The following is a 21,205-nucleotide window of genomic DNA, read 5'->3' on the forward strand; positions in this document are numbered from 1 at the left end:
TTGCCTCTCCTGTGGTTTGGAGTCACTGAGATGATGTGGGGGAGGTAATGCAGCTGATGTTATCCTCTTAGAGACTTCCTCCCATGTTTCACATTTGGTGGTACTGCAGGGGCAGGTGTGGGTGCTCCCAGGAATACCTTAGGACAGTATATTCAGTTCTCCCTGTGTGTGTGTGGTCTGGGCAAGATGATAAGTGACTGACTGCAAGAAGCAAATATGAAGTATTAGTATATAAGCCAGAATCTTTGAATTAATGTTTGTATATTCTGCCGTCTGGGGGTTATGAAATTGTGTATTACATATTTCTGGTGGGTTTTTTTTCTGTTTGTGGTTTGCTAGGGTTTGGTTTTGGGTTTTCTTTTTTGAGATGAGTAATCTACAGCTTTGTAGCCAGACAGCAGTGAGACTTTACAATTGTGCTGTACTTTGGCAGAAAATACATGTGAATTCCTAACTTATTAATTATTAAAAGCACACAAGGCATGTTGCAAATTGTGGACTACTGCTTCCAATGCTCTGGCCACATTAACAATGATGTCCATCTGAGCTGTGTGGGACCACTGCCACATGTGGAGCTGGATGCTGACATACATGTTTTAAGTGTCTGCAGACCATAGAACGTTTTTTCATAACCGTTTTTGTCAATCCATTTCAGATTTTTTTTTTTGTTTTCTTTTCATTTCCACTTTAGCCAGGTCATGCTGATTTTTTGCCACTACTTGTAGAAAACAGTAACTTAGAAGCCAAAGGATTTGGCAAACCAAGTGGAGATTTTAAGTCTGTAAGGCCATTATTGTGCCTGGTACCATTCATGGTTGTGCTCCTGGTTTTTCTGAAGAAAATGGTGAAGGATTTTTATATAACATCTCATCACTGTGTTGGGTACTTTGGGGGTTTTTTTCTTCAGAGTCAAAATAGAAGAGATGAAGTAGCTCTTTAGAATCGCAGATTCACAGAATTGTTTAGGTTGGAAGGGACTTTGAAGACCATTTAGTTCCACCCTTTTGCCATGGGAAGGGACAGTTTCCACTAGATGAGGTTTCTCAAAGCCCACAGCTTTGGTCTTTGGCCTTTTTGACTTGATCATATGGAAAAACCTACTCAAAGCAATGAGGAATATGTTGAACTCACCAGGCACTAACTAGCTGTATCCAGCTGGACTTCCCTCCTCCTCTGCCCCAGTTCATGTGCCTTTCTGAGTCTCAGAGATTTTCCTAACAACATTTTTCTGAAAATGGTGTCAATACATTCAGCATAATTTAATTTTTTTTTCTGAGATAGCCTCTCACAGTAAACTGAAGTCTAATAATAGTTTTCACATAAATTACTGAGAAACATGGTTATGCTAAGTTGAGTGACACCTGAAATGTTAATTCTTGAGAATACTGGCAGGTCTGCGTACTTTGCAAATCAAATTAAATCACAAATCTGTTGCAAATTGGAAGGAATTCCAAGATCAACATTAAAATAATTAAGAGTCTGGGGAGATTGATTTGACGTATGGAAAAGATTTAAGAGGAAAACTACACATTTAGCTGCATAACGATGATGAATGTGCGTAAAGTAGGGATTATGATAACAGCAATACTAATTAATAATTACTTGGGAGGTTTCAATATAAAAGGAAAATATAGGGGAAAGTACCAGCCTGCAGATACGTGGCCAGTACCTCTTGACATTGATTTTTCAAGTCTGACCCATATTCTTTACTCTCTAATGATCCCGTGGGATGACTGGAAAAATTCACCTCGACATAATGCATAGAAAAACTGATTGACACGCTTAGCCCATTCAGCTCTCACGCATCTGATACTCTTTTGTCCACCTTTCTGCCATTTTTCCCATGAACCCAGTAATGTTTTCCAGCTGGCTACATCATTTGGATTCATTTTACATTTGCTTTGACCACAGCAATCAAAACTGACTTTCCTAAGCTCTCCTGTTTGGCTCTATTCTTCTAGCTATCTGTGACTTATAAACAATCTACACATCTGCTTGGTTTTCAGCTAATGCCACTAGTGATGTCCCTGCTTAAGAAGATCCCTTTTCATTTTGTATTTTGCTCCTTTTTTTTTTTTCAAAGACTGGGTCTTCTTTTCCTTCATTAATACTTTGTTTGAAATATAACTCCTCTGAGGGTGCTTATGAAAAAACAGAGGTGCAGTCTTTGCAGTGCAAATGCAGCCCAGTCTTATCCCCCAAGTGCAGATGCCTCCACTTTGGGAACCAGCAGTCCGGTATCTGGAAGTATTTTAAAATGCCAGTTATAAGGACCTACAATTTCATTGGAATTGCAGCTCATACCATTTCTAATTCAGATGCCCAGATTATCAGGACTTTAGTTTTTCCCCAGTTGTTATTCTCTGTTTCTTAGAAGCTACATTTATTTTTGAGAGGAAATACAGTCCCTGTCACATGGGGTTTTTTATTAACATAGTACTCTGACACACTTTGGAAAAATGATTCCTCTTGGCATCTAGAAACTCAAGTTCATAAAAGTGCATCTGCCTCTGGGCTTCTGTTCAAATTTCATTGGTTTATTTTTGACTTATAAATCCATCAATTGTTTGGGACACAAACAGTCTGAGAAATCACGTACTTTTTTCTATACTGTGCAGTAGAAGTGATGTTTAATGGCAGGGATATTTGAGAAAAAAGTTTTGTTGAATTTCTTGTGAGAATGCTGAAGGTAAAATCCATCTTTATTCCCTAGAGCACAGACCAATTCACATGTCCGGGTAAAGTTCATTTCTGGGTTCTGATGTGGGTTGGAAAATGGTTTTGTACCAGTGTAAATTGGTAGGATTTCAGCTAGCTGTGAAGTGTGGGTATTTTCCAATATCATGTATTACTAGTTGTTTTTTTTTCTAACTGAACATTTAAGATCCCACAAATATGAAAAGGAATATTTTTATGTATTTAAAATGAGAAATAAAATCTAGCTTACATGTGAGGCATGTGTTTTAGCACCAACACTAGCCTCTTTTAAGAGTAATGTCATTTTCTGAGTTTCCATGGACAAAATCTACTGTAAGACTGATGTGATCCAGAGTTGAATGAAGTAATCTATCTTCTGTTTAAAGCTGCATGTTTGTCCTCAGTTAATTAAAGCATAAAATTTGCCTGCTTTTTCAGACACACAAGTGTATCCACAAATCATCCTGAATAAGAACGGATAGTGCTTAGTACGTTGGCAAATGAGACCACATTTTAATAAGTGACTAAATAGTGACTTGAGAAGCAAGTTTATTCAGCCCTCCTATATGCCCTTTACCTTTCACTGGTGCAAAGAAGTTAAAAAAATAGTGTTGTCTCAGAGGAGTCATAGGCTTATAGAGTCCCAGCTTGGCTACATGAAAAGGCTGTAATGTGAGACATGATAACAATCAAAAAAGCTAATTTCTTCCTATTTATTTCCCTTGACTTATTTTTGATGAATTCAACAGCATTCAAGTCTTCCTCAAGTTCTGCAGTGTATAGAGGAGCTGAGTTCATGGATGCTGCTTAAATAAAAGCAGAATAATTGCTCAGTATGGTGCAAGGGACAGAGCAATAAACAAGCATGCTGACAGGGGCTGGTTGTAACATCACTGTAGTGACGTACCACGGCTTGAGTAAGGAAATGTTTTAGTCAGCAAACCACCAGAGAATATAATGATGTGGGCAAATGAACCATCTGTCTCTGCATATCTGATTTTGGCTACACCCCCACCCCAGTTCTGTTAGAAGTAATGCACAGAGCAATGCAAGCTCCTCAGGGGCGGTGGTGTCCAGCTATACTGCCAGGCTCGCTATTAGTAATGAGCACTGTAGAAGTCAGCTTGTGTGCACGGAGCATTTTTAACTCAAAGCCTATTTGATCTTGGTTTCTATTACTTGGCCCAGTTTCCATTCTGCTTTATAGTATGTCAGCCTACACGAAGCTCTCAATCTTCTTTGAGGATAAATTCTCTCCAATATCCACTTTCTGGCGGTACGATAATTCACAAAGCTAATAAAGGAGTGATCGCTCAGACTGAGCTTGTTGCTATGCGACCACATTACTAAGATAACAACACAAGTAATTTTTATATATCTTCTGTATCTTATACAACTGAACTCAATTATGCTTTATTTGGATTGAATCAGGTTATCCTTGGCAACTTAGTTTGGACTCTGTTTCAACTTGGAATGAGAACTTTTTTTTCCTAGAGGATACTTTTTAGGTCCCATTTTCTCCTTGGTTACTGACCCAGTTCATGACAACTGTGCAATTATAGCAGGATGGATTTCTCAGCTGATCAAAATCCAACGCATTTTTAAAGGGAACATGATTTGAGTTGTTAAACAGAAAATGTATTCCCTTGACAAAGATGTGAATGTATGATTTTCAGTACTAAATGTTTAATTCTTTTACAGAAATAATTCTTTTACCAAATATATATATATATATGTCTGATATGTGTGTGTGCGTGTTAGTGCTTATTTATGTATCAGTGCATAGCATATAGCATGGATTCCCTATTGGCCTTGGGAGCAAAGGTTAGTTAAAGGTATTGTATCAAAAGCAATCTCTACTTTGCATTTCTGCAGTTTCTGTATTCTGTTTAAAATTTATCATTCTGCAGAAACAGACATCAGAATTGATTATTTTGTTCTACAAGGAATATATTTTGCATTCTTTGTGCAATGAGGAATTTTTCAATATATTAAAGGAGTTCCAGATATCAACTTGAAAATATACTCAGTTTACAACTAACTCAGAAAAGAGCGAAACCTTTTTTTTTAATGTAAAAATTTGAAATGACAATATTTCCAAGTATTAACCATTGCTTGATATTTATATCACAGCATTATGACAAACATCCAGTGTACCTCCTGTTTCTCGGTGTTCTGAATCCCTCTACAGCTTTTCAATCATCCAGCATCCCTCACTAGCTTCTACAGTGCAATTATGTGCTGTCTACAATATGATTGGAAAGTAGAAATGTAGAAGTATAGCAAAATTAACACAGTATATTGTAAAAATAGAAAATCTGTCAAATCATACAGCACTAAATGAATTATTAATTCCTAAGGTAATTCCATTGACTCTTTATGTTAGAATTTTACTGATGTTGACACAGGAGGTGGCATTTAGTTTGCAATTAAGACACCCTAATGCACATCTCTTCATCTAAGCTCACAGTCTAATCAAGAGGGGTCAAGAATTCAGCTGGACCCAACTCAGCTGTCTATTTACAGGTTTGAGGCAATGATCACAATAGGATTAGCAGATCCAACCCAAGACCTTGATTCATTGACATCCCTTCAGAGCTGGACCTCCCCTGGCCTGTCCTTCTGAGGATGATCACAGGCTGTGACAGATAGACTGCAAAGATCAGGAAACACAGTAGGCAGCCTTGAGGACAGTGTGTTTGAAGTCATAAGGATCTTTCTGGCTCAGGAGATGGGAATCTGCTGCTGTCTCCCTGAGCGAGCCAGAAGTGAGGGAAGTTGGATGGCTCACATCTATCATGTCTGAGCCAGCTGGTGATTGCCTCATGCCGGGAGAGTGTTGCCTGTTCTCAGAGGGACTCCAGCCAAGGTCAGTGAGAGACTTGCATGAAGCAAGACAGTTTTTAAAAGAGGAACATTGGAGTTATTTAAGGTTATGTGATATATGTGTTGTATTGAAATCTATTTGAAGGTGGTTTTCTACACATTCACAGTACCGTAAGTTGTCTGTAACCATGGTACCATTTAGCTGGGGTTTAAGGGTAGTGGATACTGCTGTCAGTATATGGATATCTTTTATGTGTCTTTTGGCATTCTAATGTTGAAAAACATTTCTAATCTAAGACAACACAGATTTTAGAAAAGACAGGAGGTAAGAAAGCTAACTTCCAAGACTGGTAAGGGGAGATATACTACTTTTCAATATTGTCCAGGGCTTCAGAAGTCTTTTCTTTCAATATTATAGTTGCAAGTTTTTTCTTTGAATGAAAATGGAAGATGCCTGTTTGGATAGATAGGAATTTCTGAATTATTTCTGTTCAGACAATCTGTGGGCATGAAAACCTTTAATTCTTTACAATTTTTTTCCTACTGCATGCCACATGGCATATCTTATAATCACTGACTCCTGAAACAACTTGAAAAGTGTCCTTTCTTTTTCATGAAATGTTTATGAGAGATTAATCTTCTTTATGATAATGCAAGACTATTTCCTTAACTCTTGTTTTATACTGTCAGTCATTGCAATTTAGTATGTCATCTTCTTTGACAGTTTGTCTCTGCAACAGTTCTCTATCAATATTGCTACCTTTTGTCAGTCTTTTGGACTGATGATTCTCGACTAACAGAACCATACCAAACTATTTGGTACTTCACCATACCAAACTGCTTTCTTGTGGTACAGACCCCTTGACCAGAGCAGGAGTTGCATCCTTCCTAGTCCTTATTTGCACGCAGAATTATGCTGAAGTCTACCTTGAAATGCACAAAGTAAACATACTGGATTTTTCCACTTCACTGACTCACCCAGTGTCTGTGTTCCTATGTCTAGTCCCAAAGAAGGGCTTATATTTTTAGCTTTGCATGTAACTTCTGATTCACACTGAAATGTGCTGATGATTGTGCAGCCAGGCTGTGGTTGGTCATGCACAAGTGCATAATGTGTAAGTTAAACTCACTTCTGCTGCCCTCCTAATTTTGTCTAAAACTAGTTTCAGTTCCTGAATTTGCTCTGTCAGTGCTTGCCAGCTCACGTAAATGAATAAAGGCAGCAGAGTCTTTGTCAAGACCGCCCTATAGCAGTCAAAAGGAGCAGATCAACAAGAAGAAACAAATACTACCTACTGAGATAATATGCTGGCCATGCTTAGGGTTGTGATCTGCTAATGCCCCAAGGAAGACCGGTGAAATCATAAAGTCACATTGATACTAAGGGAAGCACTGGTGTCTATGTTGTGCTGGTGTACAGTATAATCCTAAGGGGTTTGGGTGAAATTTCACTTTTGTTAGTGAAGTTGCATTGTGTGAGGTAATGTTTCTGAAAGTACTGAGTCTATGAAAGATACTTGATATTTTTCCTGAGGACATTATCAGTACACAGAACTCACAGAATTGTTTTATCTTGGTTTATTTTTAAGAAAACTCTAGTGGGTTTGTGGCATCTTGAAGACTAAAGTAGAAAACTGAAAATCAAAATTATTTCAGAAATTATATCAATTTACCTTCTTGAAATGATGCATTTTACTCTTCCTGTAGTCAGTTGGGCAAAAATGGACATACACCCCACCTCATCAAATAACAAAAAACCACTTTGAATATATAATTGTTTCTATCAAGGACCAAGAGCCCTGTCAACAAGCTTAGCCATAAAAGAGGAAGCTGCTCTACCTAAATGGTTAGTAGGAGTTTCTGTGGGAGTATTTTTTCATTCTGACAAGCTTCCAAATTATCTCAAAAAGACAGTATCTGCTTCTTTCTGTTGTTATAAGCTGCAGTCTTTTCACATCCTCTAAAACATATTATTTGGAGAAATGGTGCAAAGAATTGTATCTATTTCATATTTTTAAAGTAAAAGGTTTTCCAGGGAAAACACATGCAGTGAGCTAGCTTGATTAGCCCATAACTCACACCACTTAAAATCGAGTCACTGCTGTCTTCTGTAGCTGTTCTTTAAACTTGTCATAAGAAAACAATTAGAATTAATATCTAAATGTTTTATCCTTTTATAAAAATTAATTTTGCTTTAAGAATGAGCATATTTAAAAAATATCAATGTTCTTATTTATTTAGATTTTATTCCTTTATTATATTCACCTGTTTGAAGTGTCTCCCAATACTAATAAAGGTGCATTTAATTTGAATGGGGCACAGAATTTAATAATTAATCATTATTTTCTAATGCAAAATAATATTAGAGTGGTAGACTGCTTAAACACGCAATAAGAGATGAATTTATACTATCCTAAGTATCTGCCTTGGCAGATATTGGAACTAATTTGTAAATACTTTGTAAGTTAATGTCCAAGTCACATGGAAATGGAAATTTGGGCTGGACTGACAAAGATAAGCAGCTCTGAGTCACACAGACCAATCACCAGGAAAAATATATTGTCAGCAACAGTAATTACAGCAGGTAATTGTGTCATTTACCCTGTTACAGACCAGTAAATGTGATGAGTTTGGAACACAGCAGCTGTCACACAGTGTTAACTTTGATGTTTAGGATTTGGAAACGTGTAGTAGAGTCTTTTAATGACAGTGCATTTAAAGAAACAAAACTAAAGGTTTCATGCTGCTCAAAGTGGGGATAAATGGCCAGTCTTACTCAAGATAAGACTGATTTCTAGAAAGGTGAGGATTCATCAAGACTATCTGTTCTAATTTGTTCAAGTGTTTTCAAAATTTTGGAGAGTGCAAATACTTGTAAAGAAGTTTGTTGCCTTGTTCCTAACCCTTCAGAAGGTGAAACTGGATGAACTTAAATTCTGCCTGCATCATTTTAATGCGTGAAAAGTAAATAAAGTTTGTTGGTGGTAGTCTGAACAGATACTACAGTGTGCTTTGAATACCCTGTATGTACCTTAATATATCTTCCATAGGATGGGCTTCATCTTAGTTTGAAGTGCTTCAGAGTTGTTCACAGAATCTCTGCTTAGATCTTGACTTTTCCAAAGAGCAGACTTGTGAAGGAAGTAGGGTTACAGAGGTGAAGGCATTCTGGTATGATAGTAATAGTAGCAAAATTGAATATCTGGTCAATGTTTACTTTCTTCTTAACTTCATTGATTCTAAATTAGTATTTTAACTTCTTGGGACCTGAACAATAATGTAGACTTCATATCTTTGGTTCTGCTTGTTCAAACAAGTCATGGTGTTCTTATACAAGACAGCAAATTTGAAGGCAGAATTTTTCAGATATGTAAATTTTGCTAAGATGTGCCTATGCAGATATTTATTTATCAATATAAAATACACATAGCTATCTTAAAGCTTATTCCAACCTTAATGATTTTATGATGCATGTAAGTACAGAAATAATTATTTGTAAGCTTGATAGACACTAGCAATTGAACTGTGGCAACAAAAACGTGGTGTGGTCTGGAAAATCTACTCTGAAACAAACTAGCCAGTGTCAAGTTCCATACCATTACAGAGGTGGGGGAAGGAAGGCGAGAGCACATTTCATTGCATCTCCTTTACTGTGCTGTGCAGCTTATTGTTAGAACCACTTCAGACAGCTCTGCAGGTTATCTTCTGACATCAGGGGCTCTATCTGAACTGCAGCAGCCAGGAGCACTTCGTGGCTTTCAAGGCTGGCTGTGTGTGTTAGCTCCTCCCTGGTACTGCGCAGTGATGAGGACTGGCTGTACCATTCCCCATTCTCAAGGCTTCTGTGTCCAGGGAAGGCAGCTGGCCTGCAGTGTTCACCAAGGATGTGTTTGCTGTGCTGTTTTGGTGTGCCTTTGTAAACTATCGCAGGGGATGTATGCTAGGAAAAATTTGGTGTATCACTGGAGATGGCATCAAGGCAGACCAAAGGGAAAAGCAGTAATATTGCTCTACCTTACCACCAATGAAGCGTAACTTTCTCCCCATCTTCTAGTAGAGAACTCTCTTAAAAATCAGGTGAACAACACTTTAAAGAAGGCCTCCTCTCCCTAGAGAGCTCGAGCATCTTGTCTCATCAAAAATAGTGCTGTCCTTGATATACAGTGAGTGATCTGAGTGTCTTGGTCACACCACTGCCAGGAAAATGAGAGGAACAACTTCATGCATTAAGAATGTCTCTGCTGCATGAGAAGAAAGAAAAAAAGCCCATTTGTTTCCTAACATTTCTGGTGTAGGCAAGTTGCTCCAGATTCCTGTAGACAAAAGCAGGATCAAAGCAGCAGCAGCATTTCATCCACCACTGTGGTGCCTCTCATTTTCTTTGCCAGACAAGTGCTGACTTAGGTAATGGTGCTGTAATGTAACTGACTTTCCAGAAACCCCTGAAATGTGTTGACAAACCCTGGTCTAAAAGAATAAAGCAGCACCAGCTGTTTCTAGAGAGTTTTGAGAACATTACTGTTCTCTGGCAGTTTTGATTGCTGAGACACCTTTCTTCTACCACTTTGTGCATATCCACCTTCTATTAACTTTGTGCTGAGAAAGTGTGCAGAGGTGGGCACTTTTATGGAGCCTTGTGGGCATGTGGGTAATCTCTTAGTTGCTACTAATGAAGTATGAGAACAGGCAGCAAGTTACCAGCCTCAACAGCAGTCAGGTTGCTTTACAGCTTTTATTTGTGTAACAGGAATATGTGTGGGAGGGAGGCCAAACATCCAACAGGTACCTATTACTAGTGGCAGACTTGTTATAATGTGGAGCCTTTTAGTAAGGAAGCAGTAAATAAAAAGGTTTGGAATTAGAAGAACTAAAATGAACATTTTTCCACTGGCTGAGGAAATTGTATTTGCAGCTTTAGTCTGGTTGTTCTACTAGTAATAAGGTAGGGAGCACCATGAGAGATGCAGAATTTGCTATTGTTATCACTTTCTACCACATAACAAGATTTTGAAAGTTTCAGTTTATCATAAATGTCTGGGAGGTTTTGTATACAATTAAAGTTGAAATTAAGATTTATCTAGAAATAAGTAGGGCATCTGCCTAGATTTAAAGAAAAAAAAAGAGAAAAAATAGATGAATCTGTGGAGAAAGTCTAGAAAGTGTATACAATGAAATACCTTTTAAAATATAGAAACCTTATTTTAAAATGTCCCTGGTAAAAGATATTAAGAGATCATTTTGAATTAAGGCAAAAAAGAAGTGGGTGACAAGGTCCTTGTCAAAGTCTAGACTGAAATCTCTTAAGGTGGGATTTTCAAAATAATTTTTCATTTATGCTACAGTCCTGCCATTGTAATTAGTCGGAGTTACAGACGTTCCTTTAGGGGAAACAGTTGAGTCTCTGCTAAATGCTTTAGAAAATCCATCTCTTAAACTCTTCTGTTAAAGATGGAATATAGAAAATGGCAGACGTTGAAAGAAAGTGGAGAGAAATTAAATAATTTTTAACATTAGCTGTCGGGCAAAATATTCTTCAATATATTTACTCTGCCTCACTGATTGAAAAGTATAAAAATTCACAGGATGTTACGTGGAGTAACACTGATTAATATTGCAATAGAAACCTCCATTAGAGGAGTGTACTTTGTGAAAATATGTATTATTCCATGAAATTGGAAATTACAAAACACATTTTGAGGAAGAAGAATCTTAGGTGGGTTTTATCAAAGTCTAAGTGATTTGATGAAGAGCTACAGAAGAAGATGGAGGAAATAAGCATAGGTCTGCCACAAAATATGTATTTTATCCATCAACTTGTCTTTTTTGGTCTGAAATTACTTAGTATATCTTTGTCTTCCCAGTGTTGCAAGAGATCTTGGCACAGACTTCTTGGTGTGTAGATCCCACACAAAATGTGGACTGGTCAGCATTTAAGTTGTGTTAACCTTTTCAAGTTGAGTCCTAGATGAGAGTTTATCTTGTTTAGAGCCATAAAATTCATTATTAGAGCTATAGAATTTTGAATTACTAATGGAGAATTCAAAAGGACTTAAAAGTAGGAGTCATGTATTCCATAAGTCTAGGAGGAAAATCCAGAACAGGAACAACCAAAAAGTAAAGAAAAGAGATTTTTGCAAAGAAAAAAGTCTCAAAAATCAAAGGATAGGAAAAAAAGTGTGCACTTCTTGTAGGCTTTGGTGTGCAAAATAATTTTCTTCAGATGAAAGTCTGTTGTTTTTTCAGTTACTTTTAATCCCACATCAGTAATTGCCAGTAATATAGATTGCTTTTTATATTTTCTTAGTAGTATAACTAGGATGCAGTTCTGGAGCTTTTTTTAAATTTTCATATGGATATGAAAAGGAACACTGGATTTCACGTGTATCCCCAAGGAGATTTTCTTCCTAAAGTTTCCTTACAGTTGCCTTATTTTCCCTTTTTTACTATATTAACACCAAATATAGAATAAGTAAATAAGCTAATAGCTGGAAGAGAGAAAAGAGATCTGGATGAGTTAATGAAGAACAACAATGGACTAAACAATTGCCAACAGAAACAACATCTCACAAACAGGTTGATCTCTAAAACAGACCTTGAGACTAGAACCATGTGCATGCCAGAGCTATTTTTATTTTCTACATAATTAAAAGAAAAAAGTAGGAAAGTTCTGAATATAGATGTTCTGGGTTCAGTTGGGGTAGTGTTAATTTTCTTCATAGTAGCTGGTCTGGGGCTATGTTTTAGATTTATGATAAGCTCAGGGTTGATAATATAGAGATGTTTTTGTTTTTGCTGAGCAGGGCTTACACAGAGCCAAGGCCTTTCCTGTTCTTTGAACTGCCACTCTGGGGAGGAGACTGGGGGTGCCTGGGGGGTTTGGAGGAGACACAGCCAGGACAGGTGACCCAAACTGACCACAGGGAGATCCCAGACCGTGTGACATCATGCTCAGTGGATCCAGTGTGGGGAAGGAGGAGGGAGAGGGGAACATTTGGAGTGATGGGGTTTGTCTTCCCCAGTAAGCATTACATGTGATGGGGCCCTGCTCTCCTGGAGCTGGCTGAGCACCTGCCTGCCATTGCAGGGAGTTAACCCCTGGTTTTGCTTTGCTTACGTGTGCAGCCTTTGCTTTCTCTATTAAACTGTCTTTATCTCAAACAATGAATTTTCTGGCTTTTGCCCTTCCGATTCTCTCCCTGATCCTGCTTGGGGAGGGAACAAGCAGCTGCTCTACAGAAATCATCATTTATGGCTACACTGAAGAAAGAATTAGAAAATGAGGATCAAGAACAGCATGGATATATGGGAGTAGATGAATATCAAAATCAGTCAAGTAACAGGATTAGCAGGAAACACTCTTGTAGACCTGGCTTTTGCTGTCCCCAGCTTTGAACTGAAGCTGCTGATGGTTGTTAATAATTAATGACTCAAGCATTAACTAAGGGCAAACTATGTGATGGTAACCCTATGAGTAATTAAAACACAGGTTCTATTTTGCACTTAAATTAAGAAATATATATAGAAAAAATTAATTGAGGAACACCAATCAAAAATTTTAACATAAATGTATGGAAAATATAAAATTGTAGATTCTTTTAGGTTGGAAAAGGCCTTTAAGTCCAAGCCAACACTGGGAAGTCCACCACTGAACTATGTCCCTAAGTGCCACATATATATGTCTTTAGATGCCTCCAGGGATGGTCACTCAAACACTTGGGCAGCCTGTTCCAGTGCTTGACAGCCCTTACAGTGAAGAATATTTTTGTAGTATTCAATCTAAATCTCCAAGCACAAATTGAGGCCAACTTCTCTTGTCCTGCTGCTTTGGAGACAAGACTGATCCCTCACCTGTGTACAGTTTCCTGTCAGGTGGTTGTAGAGAAGGTCCTTCTGGGCCTCCTTCAGGCTAAACAATCCCAGTTCCCTCAGACACTCCTCATAAGATTTGTTCTCTGGTCTGTTTACCAGTTTCAGTGCCCTTCTTTGGACACTTTCCAGCAAATAGTTCAATAAATTTACAGCATTTGCTCTTTAAAAAGAGTGTGCATATACTGTGATTTAAATTAACTCTGCCAATTAGAGTTTAAATGAGTTAATATGAAGTCTTAAAGAGATTAACCATCTGCCACTTCTCAAATGATCTTAATGGAATAAGTCTTCCATATTACACATATAATCGCTACTAATTTTTGTCTTGTACATGAACTATAGGTGGGGGAAAATCCCCTTGTAATTAAGGTAAGCTGCAAGTGGGCATTTAAGTGTGTTGGCTATTGATAATTCAATAAATAAGTAAATCTTATCTGTTGTCACTGCCACATCAGATGGCCAGCTGGTCATCATGGTTCGGTAGCTCTATACCAAATCAATGAGAAGGAGACAGAAGGCAAAAGTAATTTCAATTCTTGAATGTGGAAAAAGGGAAAATACCTAATATATTCTCTTTATTTAAATGATTTTTATTTATTCTGGGTTCACAAGTTCTTCACTCAGCAATGAATATCTGTTGCATCATGTTACAAGATTACAGTTGCAGGGATGTATTCTATTTATATTTTTGGGAACTTACATGCATTTCTGCACCTTAAAGATGACCTCAGGTCTTATTTTCCAGTGCTGTTAAATGGATGGTTCAGGAAAACTGCTGGCATATTATTCATCCCTAAGCAAGGGATGCAACTCAGTCATCATTGCTATTGGATTGGATTATGATTATTTATTTTTTTTAGACCTCTGCAGAATTTGGATACACAAGGCAAGTATTGGGAAGGCTTGCAGTATGCATGTAGGAAATGCTATACAGACATTTATTTTTAATCATAACATACATGGTAGGAAGGATAGGGGTTGATGTTGTATAGTGCAGATGAGGAGACAGGTGCCACACCTTGTGGACATGTTAAATTTTACTAAGTTCAGCAAAAATCTCTGCACAGATAACACATTTGGTAAGACAGGTCCCCAGCTGTCATTGCATTGAGATGCATTACAGCATCTAGTGGGTCCTGATCTATTTGGCACCAGTCTCACTTTGTAGGATGCAATACTTCACCCTAGATACCTTCTGAAGTAAAGTTTTTCTCAAGCAAGCAATATGGAATATTCTGAAATAGTATTTCAAAATAAACCAGAATAAAATAGAATTCTTGATTTTTACTGTATGTGCCTCTATATATAGATATGTATGTATATATATATATATATTTGTCTGTGTATACAATGTATTTGCACACACAAATATGCAAAAGTAAATCAGTTACATCCTCACATAATTTCTGCCTTTTGAAGTTGTCTGTGTTGTAAGAACTATTTAATGAGACATTCATGTGCACTTACTGTTACTGTTGTTATTACTATGAGGCAATAGGGAATTTTGGAGTTAAAATTTTTTCTCTGTCTAGAAGGATCTCATTTCAGAGATAGTTTAGTCAATATAAGTAGAGTATTTAAAGCTTCATTTGATTCCCAGAACAGAGATATTATTAATTTTTACACTGTTGAGCCTGACACATGAGTACTGAACAGTGCAAAATGGATTTCAGATATATTAGATAATAAAGCTTTAGAATTCATCATTGCAACTGATGCAGTTGGTCTTTGTACAAGAGGTTTATGCAAGTTCAGGTTGGTAAATCACTAAAATTTCTCTGGAAAAATATTTTTTTTCTTTGCATCTGTAATATTATTGTACCTGGCTTGTTCCTGTATTCATTATGGTGTGCAGTGAAATAAGTATGGAACATTCATTAAATGTGTCATGTGATTTCTAAAGATTTTTGAAATAAATGGCCTTAAGAAATAAAATTTTAACATTTCTAAATTAGTCAAATAATGTTTCTAAACTGGTTTTTGAACTTAAAAACCATACTGCAGGTTCTCTTTTAATGATTCTTTTATAAATTGCTTTTTTTGCTTTTTTATAATGCATGGTCTTATCTGCTTCTGCAGTTTCTGATTTGGTATTTAAGATTGCTCAGCTCAGGCTCTGCAATTTTCTCTTTTTCTTTTAAACACTTTTCCAAGTGTTTTATTTAAAAAAGAAACCAAAGTGACAAGCATGAATTAATGAAGAATTATGAACAGAACACTACCCTTTCTATTAATAATAAGTATTTCTGTTTTAACAAAGCTGAACAATCTGTCTTGCTATCACTAGTGATAAACCTGTTTCTGGTGGTCTCTTTGAATTGGTGTGGATAGTGTGCCAAATGCTGAAGGAGTAGATGTAGTGACATGGTTTATGTACAGGATGTATTCAGATGTAGTTCAACCACGTAATCAGTCCAAAAAAGAGCCACTTCTGAAGTGCAAGCTGTCTGCTCTGTTAGGTGTCACTGTAGAAAGCAATATGAAGAAACACTGTGTTTAAATGGTTTTAAGTATATTATTGAAACTAAGATCAGGTGATACAGAGAAACAGATGGATTGTAAAACACACTGTTCCATTTTTTTCTGATTTTTTTGCAGTCCAATCATCTAAAAATCTCCTTTAATTGAATCACAGATCTTCTCCTTACTCTGAAACATTTTCCTTCTAAAAGTGACATGTAAACTTCAATCCAGGAATCATTTATCAGACCATGAATTTTTCATGAGTCAGTAATATGTGATTTCAATAAAAATAGACCTAACGTTTGAGCAGATAACCACAGAAGAAGTGATGGCTGTTTCAATACAGTTTTTACAGAAGCATCCTCCATGAACTTTCTTAAAGGAGGATAAGAAACCTCAAAGCTTACATAGAGTAGAATACCAGGCATATTACCTTTGCATCCAAGTCCTGTTATTTAGCTGATGGAAAATTAATTTCATTGATATTGTATGCTTTAAGGAAAAAAATCCATCTTGAAAGATATAAGTTTTTCTTACCCCCGAGAGAGTAAATGTTAGGAAGGCATACTCAAACGTGGCAGTCATCTCTTTATATGAAGGACATACATCTGTGCAAATGGCTCTGGTCCTGCAAACCTTGGTGGGCTTTCAGATCTGCTCCAGCCACACACATAGAGCTCTTCCTCTTACTGTGGCAGTCTGCAAACGCCTGCTGCCCTCCAATATACTCTTTTTCCTCGTTAAGAGCTGCTGTAGGTGCCGGGGTGCTTCTGCATTCCTAATGCATAAGATGGATGACTGTGCTTCCTCTTTGAGCATGATACTTAATTTGTCAAATGTAGTTATTTCAGCTGAGTTTACAAGTGTGATGTATTGTTGTAGGGACTCTTCCTCCTGAGATACCATTTTGCAGGATATTTTGGCCTGCTGAATATGTTTCATGCATTCCCATAGTTATTTTCTTCTTGTGTGCTATTTAAAAATTACAAAATAATTAATAATTTTTAAACAAAAACCATATTTAAATAATATCATAATGTTAACAGAAAATAAGAAAGCCAGGATACTTTTACAATATAGATTATACCTTTTTTTTTACCTAATTTGCACGACCCTTGCTTTATTTTTCTATTATAGAGTGGTTTCATATAAAGTACTGTTTCAGCCAGCATAAGAAATTTCACTGTTAGGAGGTCAGAGTCAAATATTGTTAAGTGGATTTTAGAGTGGCTGGATCATTTGGTGAACAATAACAATTTTAGTTATTCATGCTGAGAGCAAAGTAATTAAATCTCATGCTGGAGGGTAGAGGCCTGCAGCTTGTGCTCTGCTGAATCCAGTGAGGGTTGAAGAGAGCATGATTAGTTATACAAGAGACACAACTCCTTGTTTAGAAGAGGGATGTTAGGTTAATGTTATTAAAAACCAAACAAATAAACACTCCAACAACAGCAAACCCACAAAAATAAAACTAAACTTGTGTAGCATTTAAAATTTATTAGTTACATTGAGGTGAATATTTCCCCATTTTCAACAACAAGTCCTTGCCATTACTGGAGGAAAATTTACCTCTCCTGATGGATTGGATATGTGCCATTCTGCCAGTTTTATACTCCTACAGTTTATGGCCACTATTGAAATAGCAAGCTGAAAATTTCCATAGTGATTTGCAAATGTTAAGAAATTAATTTTCCTGACAACTCAGTGGGATATGTGCAGACATTATTTATATGGAGGAAGATTCGGAGCAGTCTTCCCCCTCAAAATGGGGGAAGAAAGAGCATCTGATTCCAGATTTAAGACTTGTGCTAAATAGCTGGAACTGGTCTAAGCTGTACTAATAAAAATCACTAAAATCTGAGCAGAATGATGGCTATGAAAGCTTCACATGTGGCTTAGTCCATGTGTGCTGATTAAAATTAGATGTCTTTATGTTCTCCAAACAGCTGGTTTTCCTGAGATCTAAATTTCAGGGCTCTGAAATTATATGTGGGTAGGTAGATGAATGCTGTTGATTTAACAAAAATTCAAGATATTTCCAGAAGATGGAAGCATTTTATTTTGACGCCTACAGACTAAGATACTGCATTTTGAAAATAATGGAACCTTTCATGTATCATTTTGAAATGACATTTTAGGACATCTTAAAATAAGATTCCATATACCATTTCTTAAAAATCACAAACTGAAATATTAAAATGTTCTGTAACCTAAATACTTAAGCAATGTTGGTTTTGTTTTTTATGGATTAAGTAGTGCATTGCAAGTCAGCACAAAATCACATTCTCCAGACTGTTAATTTATTCCCAAAAGGGATATTTCCTAGTATGTCCTACTCACCAGACTGAGGAGTCTCATCAATCACACTCTGGTGCTAGGACGTACCGTGCTAGAAATCCCTTTTAAAGCAGGCAGACCTCTGTTTTCAGGTTATTTGTTTCATCTAAATAAAGCACTTTGTATGGGCTGAAGGGAGGGAAAACACGGGCTGCACTTTGAAGACCTGCCTTCTGCTACCCATGCCTTTTGCAGTTTTGGAGCATGTGTCTGGCACCATTAGTCAGCTTTCTGAAGGAAACCCTAAGAATCCCTCATAAGATAAACCTGCATGAATAAATTATACAGTACAAGTTGCATATGGATTTTCAGTATGCTAGCCAGCTCTTCAGCAAATGTTTATGAGAATACTGTAGCCCACATAGAAAGTGTAATGATGGTGGCTCCCTGTTAATGAAAGTGGAATTATGCTGCAGTGCAGTTATCACATACTAGTCTGTGATAAAAATAGATACCTTGGCTATCCCATGGTTACATATTCCCATAGCCCTATTGCCAGAAAATAGTACTGTGTTTCTCTCTTTTTAATCTGGAAACCTATACAAAGCTCCTATTTCATTGAGGTTTTAAAAATTCAGGATCATCCCATTCTTGTTTCCCTTTTCAGAGCATGACGAATGTGTAACAAACCAGCACAACTGTGATGAAAACGCGCTCTGTTTCAACACCGTGGGCGGGCACAACTGCGTCTGCAAGCCGGGCTACACAGGAAATGGTACCATCTGCAAAGGTAAGCTGCTGGAAACTTGAATGAGATGCTCTGTCATAGTTGATGCAATTCTGGTCATTTGCCTCGGATGAGACAGACAAAATGCCAGGCTAGACACTTGGGTCCTGCACCTGTATGATCTTCACAGGCACATATACACTGGCTTTGCTTTTGGCAGTTTGCAGTAATTTAATGGTGATGCATACATAGATAGTAGGCTCTAAAATCCAAAGTAGTTATGTTTCATTTTTTTGTGTCAGCAGTTTCTATATATGATACGCCATTCAAGGAAGCCTTCAGTTAAGAAAGTTATGTCTGTGAAAACATTGTCAGATTTGCACTGTCCATGGTCAGTGACTTGCTGTTTTACTTGGATGAACTAAAAATTGTTTGGTATGTCTTGCTGTAAGTGAGAAAAACAGTGGAAGTGGGCACACGAAACCTTTACTACAAGTGAGGTGGTGTCATGTTTTCTAACATTCTGATTCATTGCTAAACATTAGAACTTAAATTTCTAGTCTTAAAAGGATGCTTTCCCAGAGGTGCAATGCTGCTTTTATTCCTGTTGCATTTCACATCAGAAGAAATTATACTTGGTAGTTGGGCCCAAATCCTTGGAAGATCTCATGCTGTGAGCAGAGGATATATATTGAGAATGCTTGAAAACACAAGTAGTGTAGCTGTAGGGGAATGAGCTCAGACATGAGAAGTGGGACAGATGCAGCAATATCATTCCCAGTGCTCCTTGAGGTTGTGCCTCGGTGATCTTGATCTCTTAGATGTCAGAATCTAAGGGTCCAGAGATAACATTGGTAATGTCACATAGATGCCTTCTGCTGCTGTCTGTTGCCAAATCTAAGCAACCCAGAATTTCTTTAATTGCTAAGTATGATTAAGGTCTTAGCACTAGTTATTCCATCACCTGTTAGCAGTACAATTTTTCTATATATTCCAAAGACAAGCTCTTTGTGAAACATGGCAGCCTGGTTCACTTCCAGTCAAACACATGAGTAGAGGGAGACATGTCAGCAAATATATCCTTTTGTGCTGGGCTCTCTGGGGAATGAGAAGAAAGTCTTATCCTGATGAGGTTTAAACCCAGGCCATCTTCTTTCAGAAGAGCACAACTCATTCCTGTGCTGTGCTTGGTAGTAGTCCCAAATTATTCTGCTGGAGGTGAGTCAGCTACAAAAGATTTCTTTGGGTCAAAGAGAAGGTGTATAACCCTACAGCACTGTGTCAGCTCTTCTGAGTAAGAGCTCTGACTGCAGATCTGACAATTCAGAGTGCACCTGGCCTCACTGTGAAAGAAAAGTATATCCCTGCCCTCCCTCCTCAATACTGAGAAGACAACAAGCAGGAGAAAGCTCCCAGCCTGTGCATTGAAATCTGAGAAATGCACTTCTCTTCAGCCCTGGCTTGGATGCCGGTGTCCTTCAAAGGGACCTGGATGCACCCTCTTGTCCCCATGCCTTTGCCAGCTTTTCATGCACTGTGCTGCCAGCTGCTGTCCTGTGCACCATGTACCCCTGGGGCAGGAAGCTTAGATGTCTCAGTGGCAGTGGTCTCACACCAAAGGCTGGTGTCTCAAAACTGAGAGCTGGATAGCTCAAATCTGTAACATTTTTCTCTCAGATGAGCCATAAGGCCTCATCAGTGGTGCTGTTACACAGAGCGGCTGCAAACCAAAGCTTGGCACCTCTGGCTGGTTACGAGTGCAGGGCCAGACCAGTGCCCCGAAGCAACTCTGTGTGTTGGTTGTAACTTCCATCTGTCTAGTTTCACCTATAGTTTCTTCTGGCCAGAACATTTCCAGTTCCATATTGCAGATGCAATCAGAGCAACTAACAGCTACTATGTTTTCAATCAGAGGTGGTTGCATTTCTCAGTCCACAGAAGCGGCACTTTAAAGCGAACACTTCTGGAGAATACTACACCAAAATATATAAGCACGTCATGCCAAAGAACAAACCTAAGGATTGACTTTAAGCTGTAAATGCTAAAAGTTTTGAAGTTCTTCAGAATCCCATGAGACAAAATTAGTATTTTTACCGTTTCTATTAAATTACTTCATAAAGGACTGAGGTAGCCAGACAGTTTAATACTCAGTTGTGCCTGTAATGTTCAGGCCTTTGTTTGGGCAGCAGAGCAGACCAGCACTGCCCCAGGAAGAGTCTGTTCCAAGGGAAGATGTTGTCTTTCACTGCTTCCCAGTGCATGGGAAGGAGCACATATGGGAGCTGTTGTCTTCAGATGATTTACTCTAATCTCCTCCTGTAGCTTGTCAGCCCATCTGGCAGTGAG

The 21,205-nt window shown here is 37.8% G+C and overlaps 1 protein-coding gene across 1 annotated transcript in view; it reads left to right on the forward strand.

Moving 5' to 3' along the window:
* The window catches only part of NELL2 (neural EGFL like 2), a 136,198-nt gene that overhangs the window by 78,154 nt on the left and 36,839 nt on the right, over positions 1–21,205 (forward strand). The window contains exon 14 of the mRNA XM_005519293.3: positions 18,800–18,922. Coding sequence (XP_005519350.1) covers positions 18,800–18,922 — 123 coding nt within the window. The remainder of the gene's footprint in view (positions 1–18,799; positions 18,923–21,205) is intronic.

The sequence above is a fragment of the Pseudopodoces humilis genome, chromosome 5 (assembly GCF_049639895.1).
Source record: "Pseudopodoces humilis isolate 2021_Gansu_Grassland_sample_001 chromosome 5, ASM4963989v1, whole genome shotgun sequence".
Taxonomy (NCBI): Eukaryota; Metazoa; Chordata; class Aves; order Passeriformes; family Paridae; genus Pseudopodoces; species Pseudopodoces humilis.